We start from the raw sequence: 24,858 nt of genomic DNA, 5'->3' as shown, positions 1-24,858 counted from the left end.
AACTAGGCTGTGGCGTTGCTGTCTGGGGACGTATCCAGAGGGAGGGGTTTGAACCCGCTCCGATTTTTCTTCCTAGGAAGCGCGTAAGCGAGTGTTCCTTTCTGCAAAACTCCCTTCGGATAACCCATAACTTCATCCCCCCAAAAATTCTGGCTACGACCCTGTTGCGATCTGCAACAATGATGGGATAATGCCGTTGTAAATGTCAACAAAATGACTGCCGGTCCCATCGCTTCATAAAAAAAAAAAAGCATGAAGCGACGGTACAACAGGAAGGCGGAACGAGAGAGGGATTTTGTGCCGCGTTTTGTGCTACGCAAGAGTCTCCGGAAAGACGCGAAGCTTGGCTTTTGTGTCATCGTCACCTGTGAGCATTCCGGTGAAAACAGTGCGAACGGGAATGTATACCCGAGGGATGGGAGAGCGTGGAGGGGGGGGGGGGGGGGGGGCGAATTCACAAGACTCGCGTAGACATCGCGGGCGTGCTGCCCTGGCACACAACAACATGCCGAGGGAGCTTCGCGGCCCCGAAGTCCGAAGAGCGCAAACGGGCTTTGTGTGACCCGACCGGCAAAGTGCGCGACGGCTCGCGGCGTGAATAGCGGTGGAGCATTCTTCGTCGCCTCTTTCGGTGGTCTGGATGAACTTGGATTTAGTCGCTGGCATTGCGCGGACTTTCCCCGAGGTGCCGATTCAAAGGGCGATTTATGTATGGCGTGCTCGGCATAAAATTAAACGATGCTTTGCGAATAAGATGCAGTCGATAGTACAGTCACAGTATGTCTCAATGTGCATGGTGTAAATATATGTTTTCCTTATTTCTGGTACACAACAGTGGTTCTGCGGTATAGCGTATGGTCCAATTACTTCATCACCGTGTCTGTGAGCCTAACTTAAGAATAGGGATAGGGAGATCTCGGCGCGCATATATTAAAGAAGCACAGCTTATTTAAGTTATTCCGTGGCCACCACAATGGCGTCCTGTTGTATGGCTTCGGAGCGTAAACAGCCATTTTCTTAGTGTGGAAATTGAGTCGCGCCAGGCTACGTTAGCGCCATTTCTGTTAGATTGTGATGCTACTTGTATGCGCTGGACGGTGTGGCAGTCTTCCTAACGTATGCAATCTGTTTCCTTTTCGATTACCACACGGTCAGTTTGCATTTGCAGCGAGAGGACGACGGAGAGAAGACCTGCCATTTTCACGCAGTTTATCACAAGTGCGAACCGTCCTATTCACTCTTTGTATACACACATGGGCGCCCTGCACGGCTGGGTCCGCATTCACTGCTCGTCCAGCCGAGCAGACCTCTAAATACGGCGCGCAGATGCACGATCTGCAACCGCCTTGTGCCCGCGCGAGGTCCGTCCGCGAACGCTCTGCTCGCAGTGGATGTGCCTCGGCGTATACAACGTGTTCCTATTCTGGTCGAGGTCCAGACTATTAGTATGTTTCTAGCGCATGCAGCGGTCCCCGTTGAAAGGCATATGTGAACGAGCTGCTCTCGCGCTGGCGCCCCTATTTTTGTTTGTCCTTCGGCGATCGAAGCCCGTTGCTTTCCGCCCAGACAATGGCCACTCGTTGTGACACTGTGCCGTCCGCTTTGTCTCAAGTCCAACTGAGCGCGTTTTCTCTCTGTTCTCTCAAATAGACGTGCCGAAACTATTGCCCACCGGCCTTTGTATTGCGAGTATGGCGCCCTAATTTGTATGTACATCGCATGCAGTGCGTCGCGCACCGGGAGCATTTGCGAAGCGGTGTCCACGATTAGGAGTAAAACGTCCGTTCTAACCGACCTTTGTGGCGAGTTCAGAACTCGCAGCGTTCATTGTTCAGTCGTGCGCAGCGCACTGGAACCTGTTCGCGTCGAACAGCACAATTTCGTGTGCGTGTTCAAGGTATGCCTTCTGCCTCGAGAAACTATCAGTTTTAAAAAAATATATAACAGTTTCACTCTTCCCTACAGTTTAAACCCGCACTGTCTGACGAAGTTCGGCGTGCGATCTCTGTGGCGCTATAGGGGCTCGGTACGCAACCGTTCTTGGGTACGAAAATTGGGCTCATGTTGAAGAACTCCGGATGGCCCTTAGTCTGAAGTCATTCCGTATACGGCACACTATATAGCCTCGAGGCGTAAAAGCCCGAAATCCGTTATTCTTGTTTTTGTTAGGGCCCAAGGGAACAATCGGCTGTCCTCTCTGCATGTAACAGACGCGGTACGGTGGTTATGTTTTCTCGTTACCAATAAATCATGCGCTTATACAAAAGTAAAATAATAATGAGCAATACGGGAATAATCAGGTGCTGTACGGGGAGATGGGGAAAACGGCCTACCACTGCGCCGTCGTCTTTGTCCCACCCTCAATACTTCCTCGCGTGCTTCAAACCTACTCAACGGCGTAGTATTGCTTGCCGTGTATAAAAACCGGTGAGTGCGCCCCATTTGAGACGTACTTAAAGACTCGAGTAGACGTCTGAAGAGGTCTGCGAGGCCTCTTCGAATGGCGAACTTGTGTTGAGTGGCGCCGACGTGTGCCTGCCTGCAGAACGGCTACCGTGTGCGTCGTCCTGCGAGAATGTTGTGTATTGATCGGCTTCTCCCCGCGGCACGAGCGCGGGCGGCGATCGGGTATACATACCGGAGGCACGTTAATCCCCCTGTGCGCCGACGTATATAGCGGACACGGTGCACACGTGCGTCTGTGCTGATTTTTCGACAGGTTGAGCAGGAGCGACAGTGACTGTCTTTGAAAGGTAGCGTCTGGCCACCGTCAAGTGCCGACAGGTCACTGAATGCTATTGCTCTGCGACTGGAGGCATCCGCAAGCAACGTTGTGAATGGCAGCTTTCCCGTTGAACATTTCACGTTGCGGGCGGGAGTATCGTGAAGACCGAAATATTTTCGACGTGATGGAGGTTCTAAAGGAGGTTCTAGAGGTTCTAAACGCGCGTCAGTAAAAAGGTTCGAAAGCCAAGCCAAATTCAATATTTGCGTGCGTATGCATGTAAACTGTCGCATTTTTTGGCACATTGCGTAGCGAGCGTTTTTGAAAGGAAGGGGGGAGGGGTTGATAGTATGCGTTTCTTCCTTGCTTCATTTTTCTTACTCTTTCCTTCTTTTTGTCCTTAATCATTTCTTCCTTCCTCTTTCTTTCTTTCTTTCTTTCCTTCTTCCTTTCTTTCTTTCTTTGTGACTGACTGAGTGAGCGAATGATAATGGTCACACTCCCAAATTCGTGCAGCGTCTGGAAAGCTACAACGGTATTCAGCAAATTGGGAGAAGACAGCGCGTCTGTAAGCACTGGCTGATGGTTGGCACAGGTTCACCGTCAACAGTGGTATATCGCAAAAACGATGCGCGCCGCGACTGCTAGTTACGTCCATTTAACAAAAAAAAAATTGGCGCAGCTTGCACTAATAATGCAAGGCCGAAGAAATAGCAGAGCTGGCTGCCCTTCATCGGATGCGCGGCTGTTGCACCTCACATTTATTTCCCAACTTGCCGCCCGGAATGCGACGATAGCTCAATCGGATAGGCGCTGGTTCGCTTCCAACCACGGGAAGCGTTTTTTTAAATGCGGAGCATTTTTTAGGCTCGCGATGTCACTCGTCGATGTTGTCGGCGCCGTCCACACGCTCACTGCGCATGCGCGTCGCGTCGAGGCGCAGGTGCGCGTCTCTCCCCCGTACCCTCCTCGCTCTCAACAACAGGTGCGGTGGTGCGGAAGGAGCGCGTGTACCCCGTGCGCTCTGTCGCTCTCAACAACCGCTGCGGCGGTGCGGGGGGAGCGCGTCTGTGCGCGCATGCGTCGTAGCTACCCGTGCGCTGCGTCGCGCTCAACAGTAACGGCGGCAGGGCGTGTACACGTGATAACGGCGTGGTGGGTGCGTGGAAAGTTCGCGCGCTTGTGTACGGAAGTGTGCGCATGCGCGTCTCTCCCCCGTACTCCTCTCCCTCGAACGCGGGTGGTGTGTATATAAGCGGCGGAGCGCGCGTTCGAAATTCAGTCAAGGGCGTCTTTGCTTGGCTTTCGCTTGACTTGACGCTTTGCTTGACGGCACCAAGCAATAAAGACAGACTTTAACTTTACACTCCTTGCCTTCGCTTCTCCTTCATTCAATAAATAAGAATAATAAAGACGAAATAACAATTCAGCATTCCCAAACCATACCCAATTACGCAACATTCACGCGATACCCCCACCACTCTGCGACGCATTTACTCGAGTTCCCCCCGTGGGAAGATGCGGGCGTTTTTTTTTTTTTTTTCTGATTGGTTGCACATATTATTGGTTCCCGCTGCTGCTAACCCCGTACCCCCCGGGACTTTGGGAGCCCAGTGGTTGGGGCCGGTTTCACTGCGTAAAGGTTCCGGGTTCGATTCCCAGGACCTCCCTAACCACATTTTTTTTCTTGAGGCTTTGAGGCTTTTTAATGCGGCGGACGGACAAAGCTCTGCCCAAACAGCCCATCTGTTAAAAGAAGCTGTCGCCGCTGCTCCGCTGGCTCTTCGGCTATTGTGACATTCCAGGGGGTTAGGACGAGGACGGTGAGGATGTCGCTTCGTGAATCAAGTTCGACAGCGATGGCTTTGTGGCGGCGGTAGAACTGGCGTCGGTATAGCGGGTGGCACGTGAGCCTCTCGACACTTGCGGCGTGTTGGGCTTTGTTGAAGATTGGATTAACGTTTCGACTTATTGGAGAGATGTTAAATTGTTGTTCTGCGGGGGATTCATTGTATGGTTGGTTGTGCGGGGGAAGGAGTAGCGCAGTGTGTGTGCGAGGTATGCAGTCCGTGGTGGTTATAGTTCCAGTTGGCTTACTTCGTGGGCTTCAACGATTCCTAGTGGTGTAAGTGTACCGACTAGTTTGTAATCCATAATGCTAACAGCCCGGACCGTGGACAAAGGAAAGGACAACAAACGAGCGCTTGTTTATTGTCCGTTTGTCTTGGTCTTTTAGCATCAACAGTTTGTTCCAGATGTTTTGAACCCGTAACCATGAGAAGGCGTTTCGTGAGGGCATGCGTTCGGAAACATTTGTCTAGCTTAGGGGCCAGCTAGCTTTCATCGCGCTTTGGCTGCCCATCCGCTGTGAAGCCCGTGCAGTCCGCATTTTCGCCATTAGCTGGTAGTTGCAACTGGTTAAAAATCAGCCGAAGACGCCTCGGCAACCAGATGCATTGCTGCCCTCATCGGGCAACATGTGGGCTCAGGTACGGCTACTTTTCAGTCCTGCTCGTGGGAGGTTTCCCCTTCTGACGGTGCTCCTAAGGGCAAGTGCTGGCTACCTGAGGTGACTGGACCCATGATCTATGATCTATACTTCCGGGAAGACCATGACCGAATTGCTCCTTGTGCCTTCTTTTGGCATGACCCTTTCCGCGGGGTACTCCACTCTGTAGAAGAAGAAACGGTGCCGTAGTGCCTGGCGAAAACATCGTAATTTTATTTAATATGGATTGTTTCCTAATTATTTCCAGCGAAGGCGCCAATATCTCTCACGATTCGAGTCACGGAGGGGGAGGTGAGAGTAGCGTGCAGTGCGCATGCGTCATTCTTCCAAGCGAGTCTACATGGGAGGCACCATAGTTCGAAAACAAGTGGTGGTGGGGATGTCGCTATATAATCCACTCTCGTATGAGCGTGAGGTGCAATAATTTTTCCCGTTACCCTTGTGCCAATGCCACCGCAGAAGCACACGCTCCGTGTAAACATCGCCGCCCCTGAATCGTGAATGGCCCGGAATCCGTGTCCTTGTCCAGGTCGATGCCTGTTTGAGGATTCGCTGGGCGTTCGCCCTTTCACGCTGTGTGGGCCGTGAGGAACGCGCCTCGACAGCAGGGCCGGCGATTTCGCGTGACTTCGTGGCACGCCTCTCTGCCGCCGACGGTCTGCTGTTGTTGGCATGCCCCTGCTCATTACCTGGATGCACTCTACCCCGCAATCTCGTGCCGTGTGACATTCCCTTCCCCGAGCTGTCCCGACAAGGCTTGAAGTAGCGCCAACGCAGTAGCGCCCCGCGTGCGATGGTCCTGAGCGCGATTGTGCATTTATTGTGGGCACTGTACTTTTGGTCCGTCTGCCTGTTTGCTAGCAGCGGCTGATTTATTGATTCATGTGGCGTTGAGTTCCGTGTCTTGCATAATAGAAGCGAGAGTGAAGGCTAAGATTGAAGCTACTGGTTGGGACGTTGATGGTAGGAACAGCTATGGAGTGTGCGACAAGAAATAGGGAAAAATGTCATAATCGAATTCTGCTAAGAAAACATTCCGTTTCATTCCAAGTGACTTATGCCTGCGCCGTCGGTGACGTGCGTTCGGAGTTCTGGGTAGCGGTGTCGTCAGCTCAGTGTGCTGCCCATGCAGCATGGGTTCGGGCTAACCTCGCGACCGTGTTTTGCCGTTAGTCGAGTCGAACGCACAAAGGACGCTGCTGAGCGTGTCCGATCGATACGCGTGCCCCGACTGTGCGTGGGAGTCACCCACATGCGGACGGGAAATCGCAGCGCCGTCCTTCCCCCATCCGCGTTGACCTTGGGGCGTGATGTTTCTGCAGAGAACGCGCTGGTGCCGTGCACTGTCGCGAGAGGAAATGAGCGGGCCGGTTGCATAATGCATGGCTGGTCGTGCACCGCCGTGCCGAACCGCCGCCGTGGCACGCGTCGCATGCGAGCCGGCGGCGGCGCCCATGGGTGACGGCGCGTAGAGTTCCTGTATATAGCTCCCGCAGGGAGCTAAGAGTTGCGCGACCAACCGCCATCTTGGTTATCCGGATTGCTGCGGGAAAGCCGCCCATCGCGAGTGAAGGAGCCTCGCCGCCACGCTTCCGACGGCGGCCGACGCGCGGTGGGGGCGCTTCGGTCGGCGGCGCCTTACGGCGGCTACGCTGGATTCCTGCGGTGCCGCCCGCGTCGGCGGCTGCGGCGCAGCCGTAGTGGGGGCTTCTCTGCGCGGCATGGATAACCGGAGTGTCGCAATCACGGCGGCGCGTGGAAAAGGGTCGCGCAACTCTTAGCTCCCTGCGGGAGCTATATACAGGAACTCTAACGGCGCGAGACCGCTTGCCGCCGCTTGACCTGCTTGGCGGCAGCGGGCAAGACGTAACCCTGCAGGGGCTCCCTCCGGAACTCCGTGGACCTCTTTGTTGCTCGCAGCGCTGAGCTGTAGTCGAGTCGTACTTCGTGTAGTGCTTGGCACAGGTGACTACTCGTTCGCACGGAGGCGTGTAAGCGGGGGACTGACGAAACATGCTCGCGTCGCTGCATAATTTGAAATCGTATCGCTTGTTTGTTTTCCAACCTTAGCTCTTCCGGGAGGGCTTTGGTAGGCTGTTTGTTCGTTCCGACGGTATACGGTTGTGGTAAGCGCTGAAGCGACCACAGTGCTACAGTCGAAAATATTCTCGCAGCGAAACGCGCACGCGTCAGTGCTATTCCTCGTGCGCGTAAGCTTTTTTTCACCACAAATGAAACCTTCCGGACCCCGCGGAGACAGTGCACGGTGGGGGCGAGCGAACGGCTGGTAATTACAAACACAGGTTGCATTACCTTTGACGAAAGAAATCTGTCTAGCTTTCACAGAGCCGTTCCCTTTATTAAAATTTGTACGAAACGGGAGGCGTGTAGTTTCGGAAAGTTTCACCACCTTCGGGTGACGAATGTTGTGCGCTTCCATGGTCGTCGTACGTGTGGCCGCTTCTGTTACATCCCCCCACCCCCGTCGCGTTTTTTTTTTGTCGCCATGGTTGTTTCGAAGCAAAACGACTGTGGGTTCGGTTATCAGTGTTATCTAGTCCTTATTGTTGCCACTAATTACTACGAGCCTGTCGGGATCAGACATCTTCCCGGTATTTCCGGAGGTGCCGGACAGTGTTGCGAATGTTGCGAGCATAACATTCTGCAACTTTTTCAATTGTCAAATGGTGCTCGATGCACGAAATACAACCCTGCGTAGTTATCCCCGATAATTCTAAGTTGCTCTCGGTATTCCAGTCCCTCGGCGGTACCATTGTTAGCAACGTTACTAGAATAGTAACGTTGATTGTTAGTGTGCCCTTGCGGGACGACTGCATGCCCGGCGCACGACGGGCACGCGTGTTCGCGAACGAGGCTGTTCCACTGTTCCTGGGGCTTCCTGCGATACATCTGGGGTGCAGGCTGGGCTCTCTTGCCCATCTCACACTCTGTTCCTGGGGCTATAACTTGGCAGTGCAAGCTCAGCGCTTGCACCATCCGTTCACACGGCCTACCGTGTCTTTGCAAGCACTTTTCGAACGAGCGTCTGTCCTCTTTGTGTGAGAAGCGACGAGCTTCGGTACCGACTCTGAATATCCGGGCCCTTTGGTGGAATATGAACTGTCTGTCAGTCTTTATAAAAGTAATACTAGTAACGAGCAGAATTCATGATCTTGTTGCCGTGTCGCGGTGAACTTTTGCTCCGGTCACTCTCTCAAGTCACCCTTCCCTTTTCTCACTGCTTACAGTTGGACTCAACTTGTGCACACAGCAAGGTGAATTGAATAACAGTGGGAACTCAAGTTTTCGTAAAGCACCCTCGTTACCCATCCCATTCTGCCGCTGTAGCAGAGCTGGCGCGCATTTTCATCGTGCGCCATCAATGGTTACGAAGGCGGGTTCCTGCCCCTTCCTCGGAAGCGGGCCAAGGTTGTTGCATCCCAAGCCGCGCTTCTGTGCTCGCGTAACTTAGCGTGGCCTCTGCGGGGACCGCGGAGAAGAGCGTTGCACGATCGTTTTGCGCGTCGTCGTCATGCGGTCAGCGTTTAGTTTCGGCCGTCCGCAGTGCTGAGTCACGCGAGCGGCGATCCTTCCGCCTGCGTGCAGCGGGCATTGCTGAGCGCGAACAATGGAGCATTCCGGACGGCTATTCTTGCACGGCGGACACGATTGCGCGCTGGCCGGACTCCGCAACGACGGCGGCCGCGAGAGGCGAGGCACGAACAACGCATGCGCCGAGCGGAAGGCCCTGGTGCTCATACACCACCACGCACGCTGGAGGCTCGACGTTTGCACGCTGGCCCGTGAGTAATAACACTTGTCGCTCGCGCCATCTCGCCAAGGAGGGGACTAAATTGCGCGAAATGAGTGCTTTGAACGGCACTGCCCTTTGTTTCCGATAAAGTGACTGCAGAGTCATGCCAGCAACGCGTTCTTTGTGCCACTCGCATTCTGCGGCACATCAGCAGCTCCAGTAACGGTGGCTTAATTGCTGTCAACAGCGAGGAAGCGGCTGGCCGCTCATTTGTACGCGCTTAGCGCGCTGCTTAGCGGTCGCTTCGTCCGCCTTCCAAGCGAGGCGTGGTGACCTGACGAGTTCGCTTGCTGCCTGGTCAGTGACTTTTCGAGCATTCTGGCTATTAGGTGTTGTTGTCAAGGGGTGAAAAATGCATGCGAGGGCCATACCAGAAGCAATGAGAAACCATCTCCCACACGCAGGCCTTCGACAACAGAGAATTGTGGTGGGGTGGTGAAAGGGGCCATTTCTTGTGCAACCATTGATTGCCACTTGCGTCGACAAATTCCACCATTATTCCAAGCAAAGTGGCTGCTAAAATGGCAGAATGTTGGACGAAGATTCCTTTTGGGCGGCAACATCACTGTCGTAAAACACTATTTGTGTTCATTTCCGAACTTCTGAAATGTTTCGTTTCGTCGACGTGGTGTGAAAAACGGCGAACAGCACGTCGACAGCACGGCGACGTGCTGTCCGAATCGTACACGTACAGAAGGTTATCCTGGCTGGGAAAATTGGTCGCACAATGCAGAATGGACCCTTCGTCATCTACCGAGCAGCGTTCGTGCCTTCTTTTCCTTACTCGTTGTGTTCCGTCCTTTATTAGACACGTTTGCCAAGTGAACCTGTTCCTTATAGTGGTGCGCAAGTTCCTTCACAACCTGCCACTCCGTGGTAAATAATCCACCGGAAAGGCACGCATGTGTGCGCTTGCAGCATGACAATGTACCCGCCTTCAATCCTCACTCGTTCGACAAAATCTGATCGGCAAAATCAGGCAATCGACAAAATCTCCGGTGTAGGAGATATATATATATATTGAAAGGCGAAGATTCGAGGCAGCCTTTTATTCAGGCGATCGGGCCGAAGAACACCAGATCACACGATGATGATGATAATCTACAAAATAAAGAAGTGGCGGAGGCCACTGTGTGATGATGGGGATTTACAGGTGATGCATAGAAATGCGCCCTTGTGAGGGGATTGGCCCTCACATTAGTTCGTCCCTGCAAGCGATGCAGCCACCTGACTCAATGCGTCCCCACACTATTTCCTCCCTTCCCTCTTCGCGAAGGCAGGCGCCCGTCGCCATCAGTCCTCACATATATATATATATATATATATATATATATATATATAGAGAGAGAGAGAGAGAGAGAGAGAGAGAGACCACCCATAATCACATTGATGAGCTCGCCCCTTCTCACGTTCACTTATTTGCACTTGTGAAAGATCAGGGGAGGAGCCAAAGCAACGAGACGTAGTTAATCCAGGTACCACTGCATTACTGTATTTGGAGGACTTCAGCACAGTCATTCTACTGGAAGAGAATTTTTGCAGCTGCCGGAGTTGTCGGAAGGTTGCTTTAATAGTGGGAACTTACGGCACAAAAGTGGCCGAAATCTGCAGAATGAGTGGCACGCAATCGCTTCTGTCAGGTTGCATAATTTATTTAGAATGATTCCGCGTTAATTTTCGGTATTTACTTCGCACGTGAGAAAGTTACATAAAAACAGTCCAAAAGGACGTAACACAAGTGCACCAAGGTTCCACATTATTTTATTTTATTTTTATTTTTTGGGCTCATGGATTAGAAGACAGTGTGGCGGAAGTGCATGGTCGGATGGAAGAGAACAGACTGTTCCCCTCCACAGGGCATATTTGGCACGGAAAGCTTTCGTTTTGTGTTAAGATGAATCGTGGTTTGTTGACATCGCTGATTGAGGGCAAAACAACTTTTTGGTTGGTCGTCGGCTTTGACGTTCGACGGGTGATTGAGTGGCAGTTTGGTTTCACGTCTGACATGTGCTTCGTTTTCTGACACATACGCAGTTATTTCCGCCAAACGTTGCGCGTCTAGACGGCAATTTTGTTGTGCTGTACTTGCCCTTCGTTACAGTTTTGTGTTTGAAGATTTTACTTTGCGAGGAAAAAGTCTGTAGAAACCAGCGGAGACTTTTCTGGGGAAATTTCAGCGAAAAAAAAAATCTAATTTTCGGTCTCCCCCTCCAAACGCAGTCTAACCAAACCTTACGCTCAACAAAGCGACAAGCGGACGAAATGCCTTGTGCCCGTACAATTCTTCTGCTCTTTAGCGTTTCTTTCTCATAACTCGGCGCTGAATTCAAACCATATCATATGAGCCGTCGACGTGTGTACACGGGGTAGGGTCCTCGTCAAGCCAGCGCCTGTGCTGGCTTTTTTACCCCTCTCTTTGTAACGGGACATGTAACTACATAAATGAATAAATTTGAATTTGAGTATCGTATGTTGCCGGCAGCTCCTTTAGTTTTCAGGGGCTTTAGGCTGCGCTACCAACTCGGCCGTGCATGTATTGTGTATGTTTCTAACCGCATACGTAACCGGTACTTTCATCTGTTGCCTTGTTGGGAAGATTGTATACGGTTGCGTGATGCCGAAAGGCACTCGGGTAGCGAGCTGAAGCGTTGGAGAGAGGACTTCTCTGTACGTATTCCAGTATGCAGTCGTCCCTTCAGGCCAGTGGACCTAAGTTTGCTTGATGCGCAATTCTGAGACGGCGAGTCCGGTTTTGGATACCGTATCGAATGGACAATGTGTGTGTGTGTGTGTAACACACACACACACACACGCACGCACGCACGCACGCACGCACGCACGCACGCACGCACACGCACGCACGCACTTCGCGTACCACTTAAATACACACGACACAGCAGGACGGCGTGTACAGTATTATCGCCCGCCGCTGTAATCCATCAAGGCCTTCTGAAATTTTTACAGAACACCAGCAAACAATTCTAAAATGTCGCTGTCAATTCTTGCACCGAGAATGAAAATACCGCCAACGTCACACGGCTACTTGACAAAACGAAAGACAATGGCCACTGAGTCCCAAGCGCTAGTACTCCATCCAAGAAGACAATGCCATAGTTTGTGTGTGTGTGTGTGTGTGTGTGTGTGTGTGTGTGTGTGTGTGTGTGTTAGCCTTGTGTCGTTGGCGGTATTTTCATTCTCAGTGCAAGAATTGACAGCAACATTTTAGAATTGTTTGCTGGTGTTCTGTAAAAATTTCAGAAGGCCTTGATGGATTACAGCGGCGGGCGATAATACTGTACACGCCGTCCTGCTGTGTCGTGTGTATTTAAGTGGTACGCGAAGTACCGATGCGAGGTACCGATGTCGTTTTACGGACAGTTTGCGAGAATCGTTAAAACAATTACTGCAAAACTAGTGTGAGAAGTGTTCGCTACATTACGCATCCGGACTCTCTGTTACCCTCTGGGATTGTTTACTGTATTTTATCGCTGAGATCCGTCGTTCAGCCGAACATGTAGTGCCTTCTCAGCATGCAACTCTCGTCTGCAGGATTCATCCTACTCCGAGCCTGTGTCCGAATGGGCCCCCTTATCTCGCCTCTACTCGGCCGCATAACTTGCAAAATAAAAGGCGCGCGTAATTATTTCCGTGCGCTGCTTTCGACATCGCTAGCCTTTGTCTCCGTGGGCCCATGCACGTCCGTTCGGGTTCCGCGATTCCTTCGCCCCTCTAACTCCCGCTTCCAGCGCCTGTGCTAACGGCTGTTATCAACCGGAAGCCCGCGCGCTGGTGCCGCGCGGTGTATACGCTAGCGTCCCTCCCGCGGGGAAATGCACTCGCTCTCCTTGCCGTCAACGCCGATGCACAATGGCGGCTCGGCACTCTTTATACGGGAAGCAATATCTCGCAAAACTTCTCGCCGTCCCTTTCTGCGGGCAAGATTATTCGGCTCGGGGGTTTTCCCACACATTCAGCATTCAGTGGCGCCAGTGGTATCCGTCCAGGCCTCCGCCACGTTGCGTACGCAGCGCCGTCTAGTAACGGACCGATTGCGCGGCCATGTTGTGGGTGAATTCGCCACGCGGAGTTCGCTCGCCGACCGCCACTCGCTGCACTTTTGAGGCTGGGGTGCACGTTCTGCGTTCTGTTCTGCCGTATATTTTCTGTGCGAAAGTTGTCGCTTGTGTCAAATCGAAGTGTACACTTAAAGCGGCGACGGTTTGGCCGCGTCGGCGGAAGGTGAAGGTCTACCGCGGAGAAGCGTGATACGCCGCGGTTGAAGCGTCCATCCACATTGCAGGCGAATCAAACACATGTGCGAACTGTCCTGCACGCCGCGTTTGTGCTATAGCGAGCGTGCGCGACAGTTATCCTGATGGTTACAGTGTACGCAAATGAGTACGTTTATGGAAAAAGCCCACCAACCGTAAGAACAAGAACTATCTTTAAAAAAATACGGCCGTGGGTCCGCTTCCCCTCTATGCTTACAGCAATCGTAGAAATATCCGTCACCAGAAGGTGCCTGAGTGACCAGTCATTCCATTCCATTTTTTTATTGCGTCGTTTTACCACAGGGCATAAGTAACACGGAAACAATGGACAAAAAAGGACAGAAGTAAAGTCGCAGCGTCAGTGGTGAAGGCAAGAGAAGTTGGTAAGTGATTCCAGTGCACGCTTGTCTTAATTTGGAACAAGAGAGTTAAGACGGAGCGAGAGTTCAGTTTGGCAGACCAACTTTTAGGTGATAATCAGTGCGTGGGAACACGTATCTAGGAGCTGCAAAAATGGGTCGTTTCAAGGGGGACTCGCCTGATCACATTCCTATGGGATCTAGTAATTCATGACCCACGGGCTCAAAAAGCATCGTGTGCCATCGGATCCGAAAGGTTTTACAAATCCATAGAATAGTTCCTCATGGCCTAGGTTGCTTCTTGTATAAACATAACACTTCTTTACTGTGGCAAAAAATACTCATTTTGGTTTATCCAGTTTCATCAGGTGGCGCTAGCTGTCTTGCAAGCAAAAGTTTTATTTTTATTTCAGTACGGAAGGGATATGCAGCCGATCTCTGATATATCGAATTATTGCAGATATAGGACAGTCCAAACATCCCCTTGGAAATCCTGTGCAAAAGTACACACTTCTGTACGCGTGTGTCGAACTCTCGTTCACCGTTCCATTCGATATATCGAACGTCGCGCCGCAAGTGCCCCTGCAAGTGCTCTTCTCCTGATGGAGTTGTGGGCGATGATGATGACTTCTTGCGTGTCGCGTCGCTCGGGTGGCCTTCAATACTTACTCTCTCTGCCTTCAACACCTGCTCGACGTCTTCGATGCACTAGCTTGGGGATAGTATCGTGACAAAGAAGAACGCAGGGTGGGATGGGATGCTAAAGCGGAAGAGAAAACCGACGGGAAGCTCTGCTGGTGTATAGAGACCGGTGCGACGTGGTGCGTTTTTGTTCGCGGCGGCGCGTCTTCGGAACATGCATGGTCGCGAAATGAACGGAAGAATGTGGATACGCTACGAAGGCGGACATCATTAGACGGGTGGAGGCCAGTGAAAAGTAGTCGTCGATTGCAGAGGCAAATGTCTCGCAGCACGTTTGAGCACGGCACTGCGAAGCAAGCTGACGTAAGCCGAAGGCAGCGCAGCCCGGCCGTTCTTGAGCGTGTCGTGTGCGTCTTCCTGCATCTGGTTCAGCAAGGCGGCCTCGTTGCGGCTCCAGTCGAGAGGTGGTCGGGTACAGAAGTGACGACGTTGAGTGCCTTGAGAGGGAATTAGACAGCTGTCAGCATTCCCCGGATCGCAACGATGCGGCCATCGGGGCGGGGATCAACGTTACCGAAGAAGCAGACCTTATATATTTAGCTACCCTGACGATGTTCCCAACCGCCTCGGCGGCCGAGCGAGCGTCAGCATTAGCGTAATTCGCGCTCGTGGCGGTGCAGTGAACGGTGCCGGGCTTTCTCATTTGAAATGCGTTAGTAAGCTTGAACACAATTTGGTGTTTTGCATGACGCAGAAGATGCTCAGAGACTTTCTTCGTGCTAAAGAGGGCGGGGGTCGTAGCGCCGTAGGTCGCATTTTCCGTGCTTTGAGGAACAAATGGGCAATCGGCCGCTTGTCGCGGTCCCGCGGAAAGCTCTGTGATGTGCGGAGTTTTCAGATAAGCTTCAGGTAGGCATATTTTATATTTCGAATTATCAATATACCGAACTATTACGCGATCTCCTTGGAGTTCGATATATCCGGGATCGACTATTTTTAAAAGAAGCACATTATGCCGTTCAGGATGTTTATTTGCATGTGTAAAGCTTTTCGTATAGGTGCGCGATGGTTTTTAAGTCCGCGGGTCATGAAGTACTAGTAACTCTCATAGGAATGTTAACTGGTGAGCCCCCTTAAAGTATCATTGGTGGGAAATATTTTCTGAAGAACACAAAAGCGAGATATAGCGCAACGGCTTCCAAAAATTGGTTCCACAGGCGCAAAATTTAAGTTATGTTTAACAGGAAGCGAAGTCGAGGTTGTTTAGGTATAAATGATAAAGAGAACACGTTACTTCGCAGCACGCAGCGCTGTTCGCGGGAGACAAGTACCCCCAGTTTGGCGCTTTTAGTTTCGCATCTTTCGTTCGGCGCATATTAAACACATTTCAGAACTTGCGGTGATAGGTCGATAACAGGGATGGGAGTGTCTGGTGGTAGAAAATAGTTTTTGTGCGCGAAAGGGCTTTTCCTTTTCTTTTTATAACTTCGATACGGCACGCGCATGATCCCACCAGCTGTCAGCAGATCTTGCAGTGGCGGAAAATGCGCTGTTTTTTATTAAGCAGTAGTTTAATTGAATGAATGAATGAACACACGTTTATTGAAAAAAAAAAGGGGGGGGGGGGGGAGAGAAGTCCCCTTGACATGACCGGAGGCCTCGGTCAAGAGTCGGAAAAGGGATGGGAAGTAAGGCGTTGGGAGAACAGGGAGGTAAGTAACGTTTGGCGTTAGAACGGGATAATCATCTGTGGGGTATGCACTTATCAATGCACGATTGAACCATACTATAGGCACAAATGTCTTAACAAACAATCTCATCAGATACAGCAGTACCACCCGTCCGCCCTTACCGGCTGTTGTATATGTAGTAATCATTTTTGCCATCGAGCATTTCCTTATTGTCCACGGTATCGCACAGTCAAGCACTAAAGCACGTGTCAGTGGTAGAAGATAACGCATCGCGCTTATTGCGCGCACTTCTAATTGGTGAATGAAAGTCGCGTTTAGATCTCGCCTGCAGGGCTGTGGGCAGTGCTAAGGGGCTGACGAGCGGAAGCAGAGTCAGCTGCAAGCTTCGGTATGTTAGTAAAAAAAAAAAAAATAAAGGCAATATATATACGGTCCCATCTTCGCAGACACCATTTGCAAGGTAAATATAAATAGTAGCGAAGCTTCGGGCAAAAAGCGGTTCAGAACCTATTGCCAGCGACATCAGCATGGGGGCTTATGGGAGTGGCGATTGAAGCGCGACTAGGTGAGGAGGGAACAAACACTAGTAACAAAAAACCAAGTTTTGTTCAACAATAAAATAACATTTATATTTTACGAAAGATATTTATTTCTGAATCACATTTATTTGGGCACAGTGCGTAAAAAATTTATGAAAATGCTGTTCATTCTCAAAAACCTTTTTTGTAGCGCCCTTTGAAGAATGGCACATGTCATTGCTCTGTGATGCAGTCCTTGTAATGTACGGAAAGGCGCTCCTAAAGTTCGTCTGCTAGGAAACGCCCCTCGCGTGTTTTGGTGGTGCGCATTTGCATTCGTTTTTCCTTGTTAATTTGGTGCACTTAATTTTTGCTGTGCGTGGAGTTGCGAGGTGCGTTGTATCGTCGGTGAACACGTTTAGTACCGTGCCCGGCGGGCACGGTGAACTACGGGACGATGCTGCCAACGGTTGGAGCGGAGCGCTTCCCTCGGACCTACGGAAACGATGTGCTGTAGGCTACAAGGTTGCAACAGCAACTCTCGTACGCCTGGCGTTTTACTGCACCATCTTCCTCTCATTTCCACAGGTAAAGCGAAACTATAATACTGTTAATACGTGCACGGAGGTTGTAAGGGGACGTGGTGGTGTTCAAAAAAAATTGAGTCTAAAGCTAGCTTTGTTATGTCAGTTATCTCTTGATTTCACCTCAGCTTGGCTCGGAGCAAGTGGTGTCAATTACTACAGGACTTCTCAGCGTAGTACTACTCGAATTTAAACGAGTCGCTCTAATTGTCTATCTCAGTGTCTTCTCTATTGCATTACAACGCTTGTAGTGCTCGTTGCTTCTCGCACTTGTATGCGCAGACATTATTCCATAGCAGTACTGTGTTGTGCTGCTCCGTGCTGCGCTGCTGCCAGATCTTTCCTGCTATGTGATTTTACATACTGCCGTCGCTTTCGTTTGCATTGATCCATTTTTTCTCTTTTTACTTATCTGTTGCGACACTTGCCTAATAATGCAACCAGGAAATTGCGGGCGTGAATGCTGAGTGAACTTCTGTAGAAACCCTTGTCTACTTGATAAGACGCCGGGACAGCTGCGGTGTGCTCGCTGCACTTTCGTGAATCGGCATTCCCGCGGCCCGGTTTTCTGCGTCAAGATGCAGTGCCTAGTTCTTTTCTCTTGTTTCGAAGTAGTTCTGCTGTTGACGCTTTCATTGCTCATAATGCTATGTGTTACGGGTAAAGTCAATTTTTCGGCGCGTAAGGAAAATCATAATGCATGTAGTGCCCACGAACATTTTGTACTTATTGTATACGTGCTGATTTTGTGCAGTGTGGTAAATTTGTTTTATCTTTATCCTGGAATAAAATTCATATGTCTTGATTATAGCATGACTATGCGTTATTTGTTCTCTTAGAACAGAAGTACACAAACTGAGCAAGCATTATATAACCTTGATCCATACTTAAGGCACGCACGCAACCTGCGTATGTGCGACGCAATTAAACCCGGCCAGCAGTGTCGTTGGTAGAAATTGGTATCGGGGTGAGGAGTGGGCACGTTTTTTTATATGAAAGGGGGGCCGGGGAGAGTGGGTAAGTGTCGTTTTGTGCTCTGTATATATCCCAAGGCAGAAAAAAAATTCCGGTGGGGGGGTACGTTTGCCACCCACTGCAATCAAAATAAACAACTGATTGCTTTTATACAGCAGTGGAAGGCATAAATACAGAATAAAGGTGCACAGAAGATACAAGATGTTTTTATAAACACCGAGGCGAATCATACGACAGTATGCTAAAGTACGTTTCTCTAGTCACGAGTATAAGCTGGCGTTGACTTGAAGCACACACGCCAAGGGCTCGCCAACTTGCGTCAGATGGCAATGACATGAGCCCTCAGCGATCAGAGGCCTGCTAAGGCTATTTCGAAGTCAAATTTTCCCGCTAATGCCACCAAAATGACGTCACTTTCTGACCGGATCTTGCGTCACATCCTGTTTATTTTTTGTTCCGCCGGAAGTGTTCCCCCCTCACACAGATGGCGCTAAGCCCCATGAGCAGCTAAAGCTTTATGAGCAGCTTAAGAGCCGCCATTTTCTGTACGTATGGGCTTCTATGGAAGCTTCGCTACCAGTTATATATACCTTGCCATTTGTTTCACCGCAGTATACGTACCTCTTATTCAAGCGCTGTACTGCGTGCTGGCAGCCTTGCCGAAATCAAGGTTTTTCTTTTTTTCTTTTGCGAGTGGCTTTACAAAAAATCTTCCTGCATTGTAATACGACTTTGAAAGTTTAAAAGTTTCTTTGAAAAATATAGTTTGTACATTTAAATACATTAATTGGGTATACATACCTCGGTAGGTATACGATCCCTCGTTGAGGACAACTGACTACCCTTATTACGCTTAGCTTATTGAGATGAAGTGAGCTCTTTCATTTTGGAGGACGCAAACGTGGCAGTAATGGGTCGTTGCTTGTTCTCAACGAGGGGTCGTAATCTAAATGCCGTCAGCCGGCAGCTTCTCGGAAGAAGTTGTGACCAAGAGCGCCCGACTGGACGACTGAAGGGGCAAATAGGCCAGTGACGGGGCTAGTCGTACGATTTGACGCGAAAAATTCGGTCTGTGCTGGGACATTACCTAATGCAAGACAGAACTCTTGCATCATGGGTTGTTACAGCACTGATCGAGTTTTAGAGTCAAATAGTACATCGGACCACGGTATTATTCAATTTTCCGTCTTGTGCAGCGCGATTGGTCATTGGTGCTCTGTAAAGCAGAAGGGTGCAGTGTATAATGGACTGTTTAATGTAGATTTTCTCTGGGTGTAATATATGAGGTTATTGGTAACCTGAGCTAGTGTGTGGGAACTATGTGGGTTTCTTTAAATCTCCATGGGTTAGTATGTCAGCCTAGTTTGTTTTTTTTTTCGTTACATGTTCGCGTGCAGAGGTGTTTCTTTTTCTTTTTTTACTCCCGTCCATCTACTGGCATTTTCCCATCCACGCTCGGGCCACCCTGTAAGAATAGATTTTAAAAAGACGGCACAGGGAATTCTGCGCTGCCTATAGATTAAGCCACACTATGTCGTTCTTGTACGGAAAGCGTTATAAAGGACAATTTTCCCCCTTAAGAGTCGCCGCTGCTCTTACAGCAGGAAACTCCAGTGAACAGTGATAAACTAATAAATAAAGCAATTAATAAATAAGTAAAAAAATCTCCCACCTCCCCTCGCGGGAACCCCTGTGTAGATGCGACGCATAGGGGGTTCACGTTGCAGCGTTGGACAGCGGCGGAACGGCGCTGGAACGATGGAGCGGAGCGGCGCAGGCACCGCGTTTTATAGCGCGCATAACGTGAGGGGACGCGCCGGCGCCAGTGCGTCTGCCGCGGCTATGACGCAACACAATCCAACACAATCCACTTTAATCCAATCCAAATCCAAGCCAATTCAATCGAATCCAATCCAATGCCCCTCGCGAGAGAGTGTTCGCGACAGAGGTCGGCGAACTCACCCATGAGTCCACTCACTCAGACTTATTTGGACTCAAACTTTGAGTTTGAGTCTGAGTTTGAGTGAGCGCGAGGCTAGTGTGGCATGCTGAGTTTGAGCTTGAGTGAGTTTGAGCCGAGTGATCCCGACTGAGTTTGAGTCCGATTGAGTTTGAGTACGCCTGAGACCTAGTGAATTCTGAGTACACTTTGAGTTCTGAGTACACTTTGAGTTCTGAGTACACTTTGAGTTTGAGTCCATTTTGAGTTCTGAGTCCATTTTGAGTTCTGAGTCCATTTTGAGTTTGAGTACATATGAGTAGCCTAGCAGGCAGCTATGGTTGGCTGTTAAGTTTCATGCGTCACTGTGGGCTCGGAATTCAGGTTACCTGCGGGTACGGCACCAATCGCGATCTGCATGATCGGTTGGGAGGGAGGGGGTGTCTGATTTTTTTAGTTTCTTGTTGAATTTTCATGGCCATAAGCACTTGCTGCATACCTAATTTTCGCGGCTGGGCGCGTGAGTGATAATTGACTGGTGAGGTCATAAAAAAGGGTTGTCTTAACTTGTCCTCCTGACGGATCCACAAGAGCGTGGGAAAGGGTGGTGGGAAAGCACACGGCGGCGCTGGCGTGCTGGTTGTTCGCCTGCTACTGTTAACGGCTTGATATACTAGGGGTCACAAAGGAAGAGGTGAGAGCCGGGTGGAAACGGGCCGGGGGCTGTCTTTTCTGCTGTTTCAAATGAATTAGCTGAATTGACTGGGTAGCACTCCTAAAGACAGAATAATGACCACATTAGACTGTGTGAAAAGTGAAACTGATGAGGCTAAGGCGTGTAAGATATCAAATGAAAGGTCCGGATTAACGGAATCACGTGGGGTAAATAAAAAAATGCTTCCTGATTGTAGTCATCAGGCAATCATAATGAGTGATAGATTGGGTTAAAATTCAAGATGGCGCTTCGAGGGCATGTGGGGAATCAAATTCAAGGTCTCGATGTGGGGAATCATTCGGGACGAAAATGCGTTATGGATATGTCATGACGTAGTCATGGTAAGTCATAGATTCGGTTAAAATTCAAGTTCATGACGCTAGGGCGTGTGGCGTATCAAATTAAAGGTCTCGATGAGGGTAATCACGTGCTTCCTGATTATTATCATGACACAGTCAAAATGGGTCATAAATTAGGTTAAAATTCACAATGATGCCACTGGGTGTCCGGGGCATCAAATTGAAGGTTCCGATAAGGGAAATCACGTGGGACAAAAATGTGGTAGGGCTATATCATGAGACAGTCATGGTTAGTCATTGATTCGTTTAACATTCAAATTGAATCCGCTAGGATGTTATGGGTACCAATTTAACGGTCTTGATGAGCGGAATCACGTGGGAGAAATACAAAAATGCTTCCTGGTTATACCCATGAGATTGTCATGGCGAGTCTTATATTGGGGAAAAATTCAAAGTGCCCGCTAGGGCGTGTAGGGTATCAAATTTACGGTCTTGACGAGGGGAATCACGTGGTACAAATAAAAAAAGGCTTCTTAGTTCGAATCATGAGATAGTCATTATGAGTCATAGATTGGGTTAAATTCAAGGTGAGGCCGCTGAAGCATGTGGGGCGTCAAATTGGAGGTTCCAGTTAGGGGAATCACGTCGGACACTTAAATAATGCGTCCTGGTTACGGTCATGAGAGTCATGGTTAGTTTGACTGGTATGAATTCCATATGACCCTGATAGGGTGTGTGGGGTATCAAATTAAAGGTCTCATCGAGGGGGATCACGTGGGACAAATATAAAAATGCTTTCTGGTTATAATTATGAAGATATAGCAAAAGGTACACATTCACGCTCACACTCACACGCTCACTCACTCACTCACACTCACGCTCTCACTCTCTCATCTCTCACTCTCACTCACGCTCTCGCTTTCTCACACTCACTACACTCTCACTCCACTCACACTCTCACTCGCCCTCACTCATACTCACCTCACACTCTCACTCACTCTCGCTCTCACTCACAATCACGCTCACGCTCACACCCTCACTCTCACACTCACTCTCTCTCACACTCACTATCACACTCACACTCTCACACACTCACACTCTCACACACTCACACTCTCACACACTCACACTCTCAATCCACTCACACTCAACTCACACTCTCCCTCTCACTCTCACTCACACTCTAACTCACACTCTAACTCACACTCACACTCTAACTCACACTCACACTCTAACTCACACTCACACTCTCACTCTCACTCTCACTCTCACTCACACTCTAACTCTCACTCACACTCTCACTCACTCACACTCACACGCTCACTCTCACTAACACTCACTCTCTCACACTCACTCTCACAGTCTCAATCTCTCACTCTCTCAATCTCACACTCTCTCACTCTCACACTCTCTCTCACTCTCACTCACTCTCTGTCACTCACTCTCGCTCACTGTCTCTCTCACACACTCTCTCACTCACACACTCTCTCAAACACACACACACACACACACACACACTCACACACGCGTGCATGCTGGAAGTTAACAGCTGGGTACGGTGGCGGTCATTGCTTACGACAGCGTGGTGTTTTTCCGAGCTACGAGAGCTCATCCCACCTAGCAAATGCTAATAAAAACTAATACAAATGCCTCAGCAAACAACAAGGCACTTTTTTGTTTGTCCCACGTGATTTCCCTCCTCGAGACCCTCAATTTGATACCCCACATTCTTTAGCGCCACACCTCTCTGCATTTTCACCCAATCTGAGACGATCTATGACTCCCGTGTTACACGGTTCGCCATTTTCGATATTTTTCTTATTTCTTTTTTAGATTTTTAACATTTAGTTTTATCAATTCTCTACATTTACGCTTTTATAATGATTACAGGTTGAACATCCGCGATATCTGCATTTTTGTGTATATGCAGGGCGTTACAAGATCATGGCGGGGATAGGGGGAGAGGTGTACTCGGCAAAGAATGCTACGCAATAAAACAGCAAAGGTATATCCATGAACGCCTGGCGCTTCAGAGATTCGCGGGGACAGTTCGCTTTGACACAAAGCGTTTTTTCAGGATGCAGAGCAAGAATGCACGGAACCGTAACCCTAAACAGCTTCGACATAAATGAACGGAGCAGTGAGCGCACGTCCCCTCACCCAATCTTGCTTGTTTCGACCTGGGGACCCAGCACACCATCGAGCCTGGACCGCCTCTGTCATGAACACGAACACGGAGCCTACATCAAGAGTTTGGTATCCCATATATACGTACAATATTGCTTCCAACCAGCGCTACTCTTCATGGGCAGCAGGTATAGCTGTATTACATCTGCAACGAAAATTGTTTCCGACCTCACAGGAGCTAGGGTGTCAGGTCCAGTGATGCCAATTTAGCGGATTTTCCGCTAAATTTGGCGGATTTCATTTTATTCTGACGGGGAAAAAATTAGTCTAGTGGCTAGTGGATTTTTTGACGGGCCATTTTCATACACAGTGGATTTCTGGCGGATACCTCGCGCAGTGCACCGATTCAAAATCGCCCTGCAAGAAACCATTTCCGTGTCCTCTAAAAATGCAGAAATTGCTTACTTTCAGAGGTTAGGAGGGCTCCTGTTCACTTGCTCCGCCTATCTCAGACGAACAAATCCGTGAGGTTTCAAACGGCTGTGAGACAATCGAAAAAATTCAAAACCAGTGGAGCCAAATCACCCTCCTGGACTGGAAGCAAATATCGTCCACGCAGTCGTTCTGGTGTGAAGTTCACTCCTATAAGGACGCCTGCGGCGAAAACCCGTTCGCCGAGCTGGCCGGATTTGCCATGTCGATGCTCGTGCTGCCGTAATCGAATGCCGAAGTAGAGATGAGGTTTAGTCAGCTTAACATAGTAAAATCCAAGATGAGGAACAAGCTGAAGCCTGAAACAACAAACGCCATCCTCGTCGTAAGAGCGGGACTGAAGTGACACCAGAAAAGTTGTTTTGATTACGAACTTCCCGCAGCAGTTGTTAGTGCAATCGGGTCATCTGCAAAGTATGTGCAACCAAGTCTCCTTTCTGGTCCCTCAACAAGTACCAGCGGTCCCGTGGAGATGGTCTCAGACGACGACAGCGGCGACGAAGACCTCGATGTGTTTTTAGTGGACCTGTGAGTTCCCTTTTTTCATCAATGTGAACATTTATAACTTTTATCTTCTGTGATGAGGTTGACCAATGACGACCCCCGCAGCACTGCAACCTGAAGTGTTCTGTTAGACTCCTTGGAAGACTCTTTTATATATTATTTCAGCTCTCGTAGTTTTCCGGAGCTTTTAGGAATGATAAAGGTATTTATCATACGAAATTGCACTGTTATTTTAAATAAAATAGGCCCTAGCGGGAAATTTAGCGGATATGTTTTAGAATCTAGCGGAATCTGGCGGATTTCTCATTGCTCTTAAAGGGGTATTCACACGACGGAGCGTTTGAGCGGAGAAATCCGAGGGAGGTCGTGACGTCACCGCAGGCGGAGTTCCACTCGGCCAGCTCCTTCGCTCACACGGAGGATGCGACTTTCGGACGGACATCACTGTTTGCAGTCGCCTATCTCTAAAGCAGAGCTGCCGTAGCACCGCCGATTCCGCGACGGCGGTAATTTCTGTTAAGCTCATACGTACAGTGCGCAACACCCTTGTCTATAACACTGAGTTCGACTTGAACTGGTTATCTCTCAAAACCGCGTACTCAGACTTGTCACAAAAAACGTTGAGGTCAAAATATATGGTCGATACTTCAGAATGGTACAATAGTTTTCTTCGAATGTTTTTCGGCCGAGGCAA

At 49.7% G+C, this 24,858-nt stretch overlaps 1 protein-coding gene across 4 annotated transcripts in view; it reads left to right on the top strand.

Moving 5' to 3' along the window:
• Positions 1-24,858, top strand: part of LOC144140994 (ecotropic viral integration site 5 ortholog-like) — a 295,696-nt gene that overhangs the window by 173,662 nt on the left and 97,176 nt on the right. The window contains exon 2 of one of the 4 annotated variants that reach the window (XM_077672496.1): positions 13,623-13,702. The exons of 2 other annotated variants lie outside the window; for them this stretch is intronic. Coding sequence is in view for 1 of the 2 variants with exons in the window: in XM_077672488.1 (XP_077528614.1) it covers positions 8,964-9,037 (74 nt within the window). In the remaining variant the exon portion in view is untranslated. Of the gene's footprint in view, positions 1-8,948; positions 9,038-13,622; positions 13,703-24,858 lie in introns of those variants that run through there. One more of the 4 variants, XM_077672488.1, reaches the window with a different exon arrangement.

This window comes from Haemaphysalis longicornis, unplaced genomic scaffold (assembly GCF_048455015.1).
Source record: "Haemaphysalis longicornis isolate Haplotype H1 unplaced genomic scaffold, Haemaphysalis longicornis Haplotype H1 scaffold_1, whole genome shotgun sequence".
NCBI classification, from domain to species: Eukaryota; Metazoa; Arthropoda; class Arachnida; order Ixodida; family Ixodidae; genus Haemaphysalis; species Haemaphysalis longicornis.
This window is presented reverse-complemented; position numbering and strand designations above follow the sequence as displayed.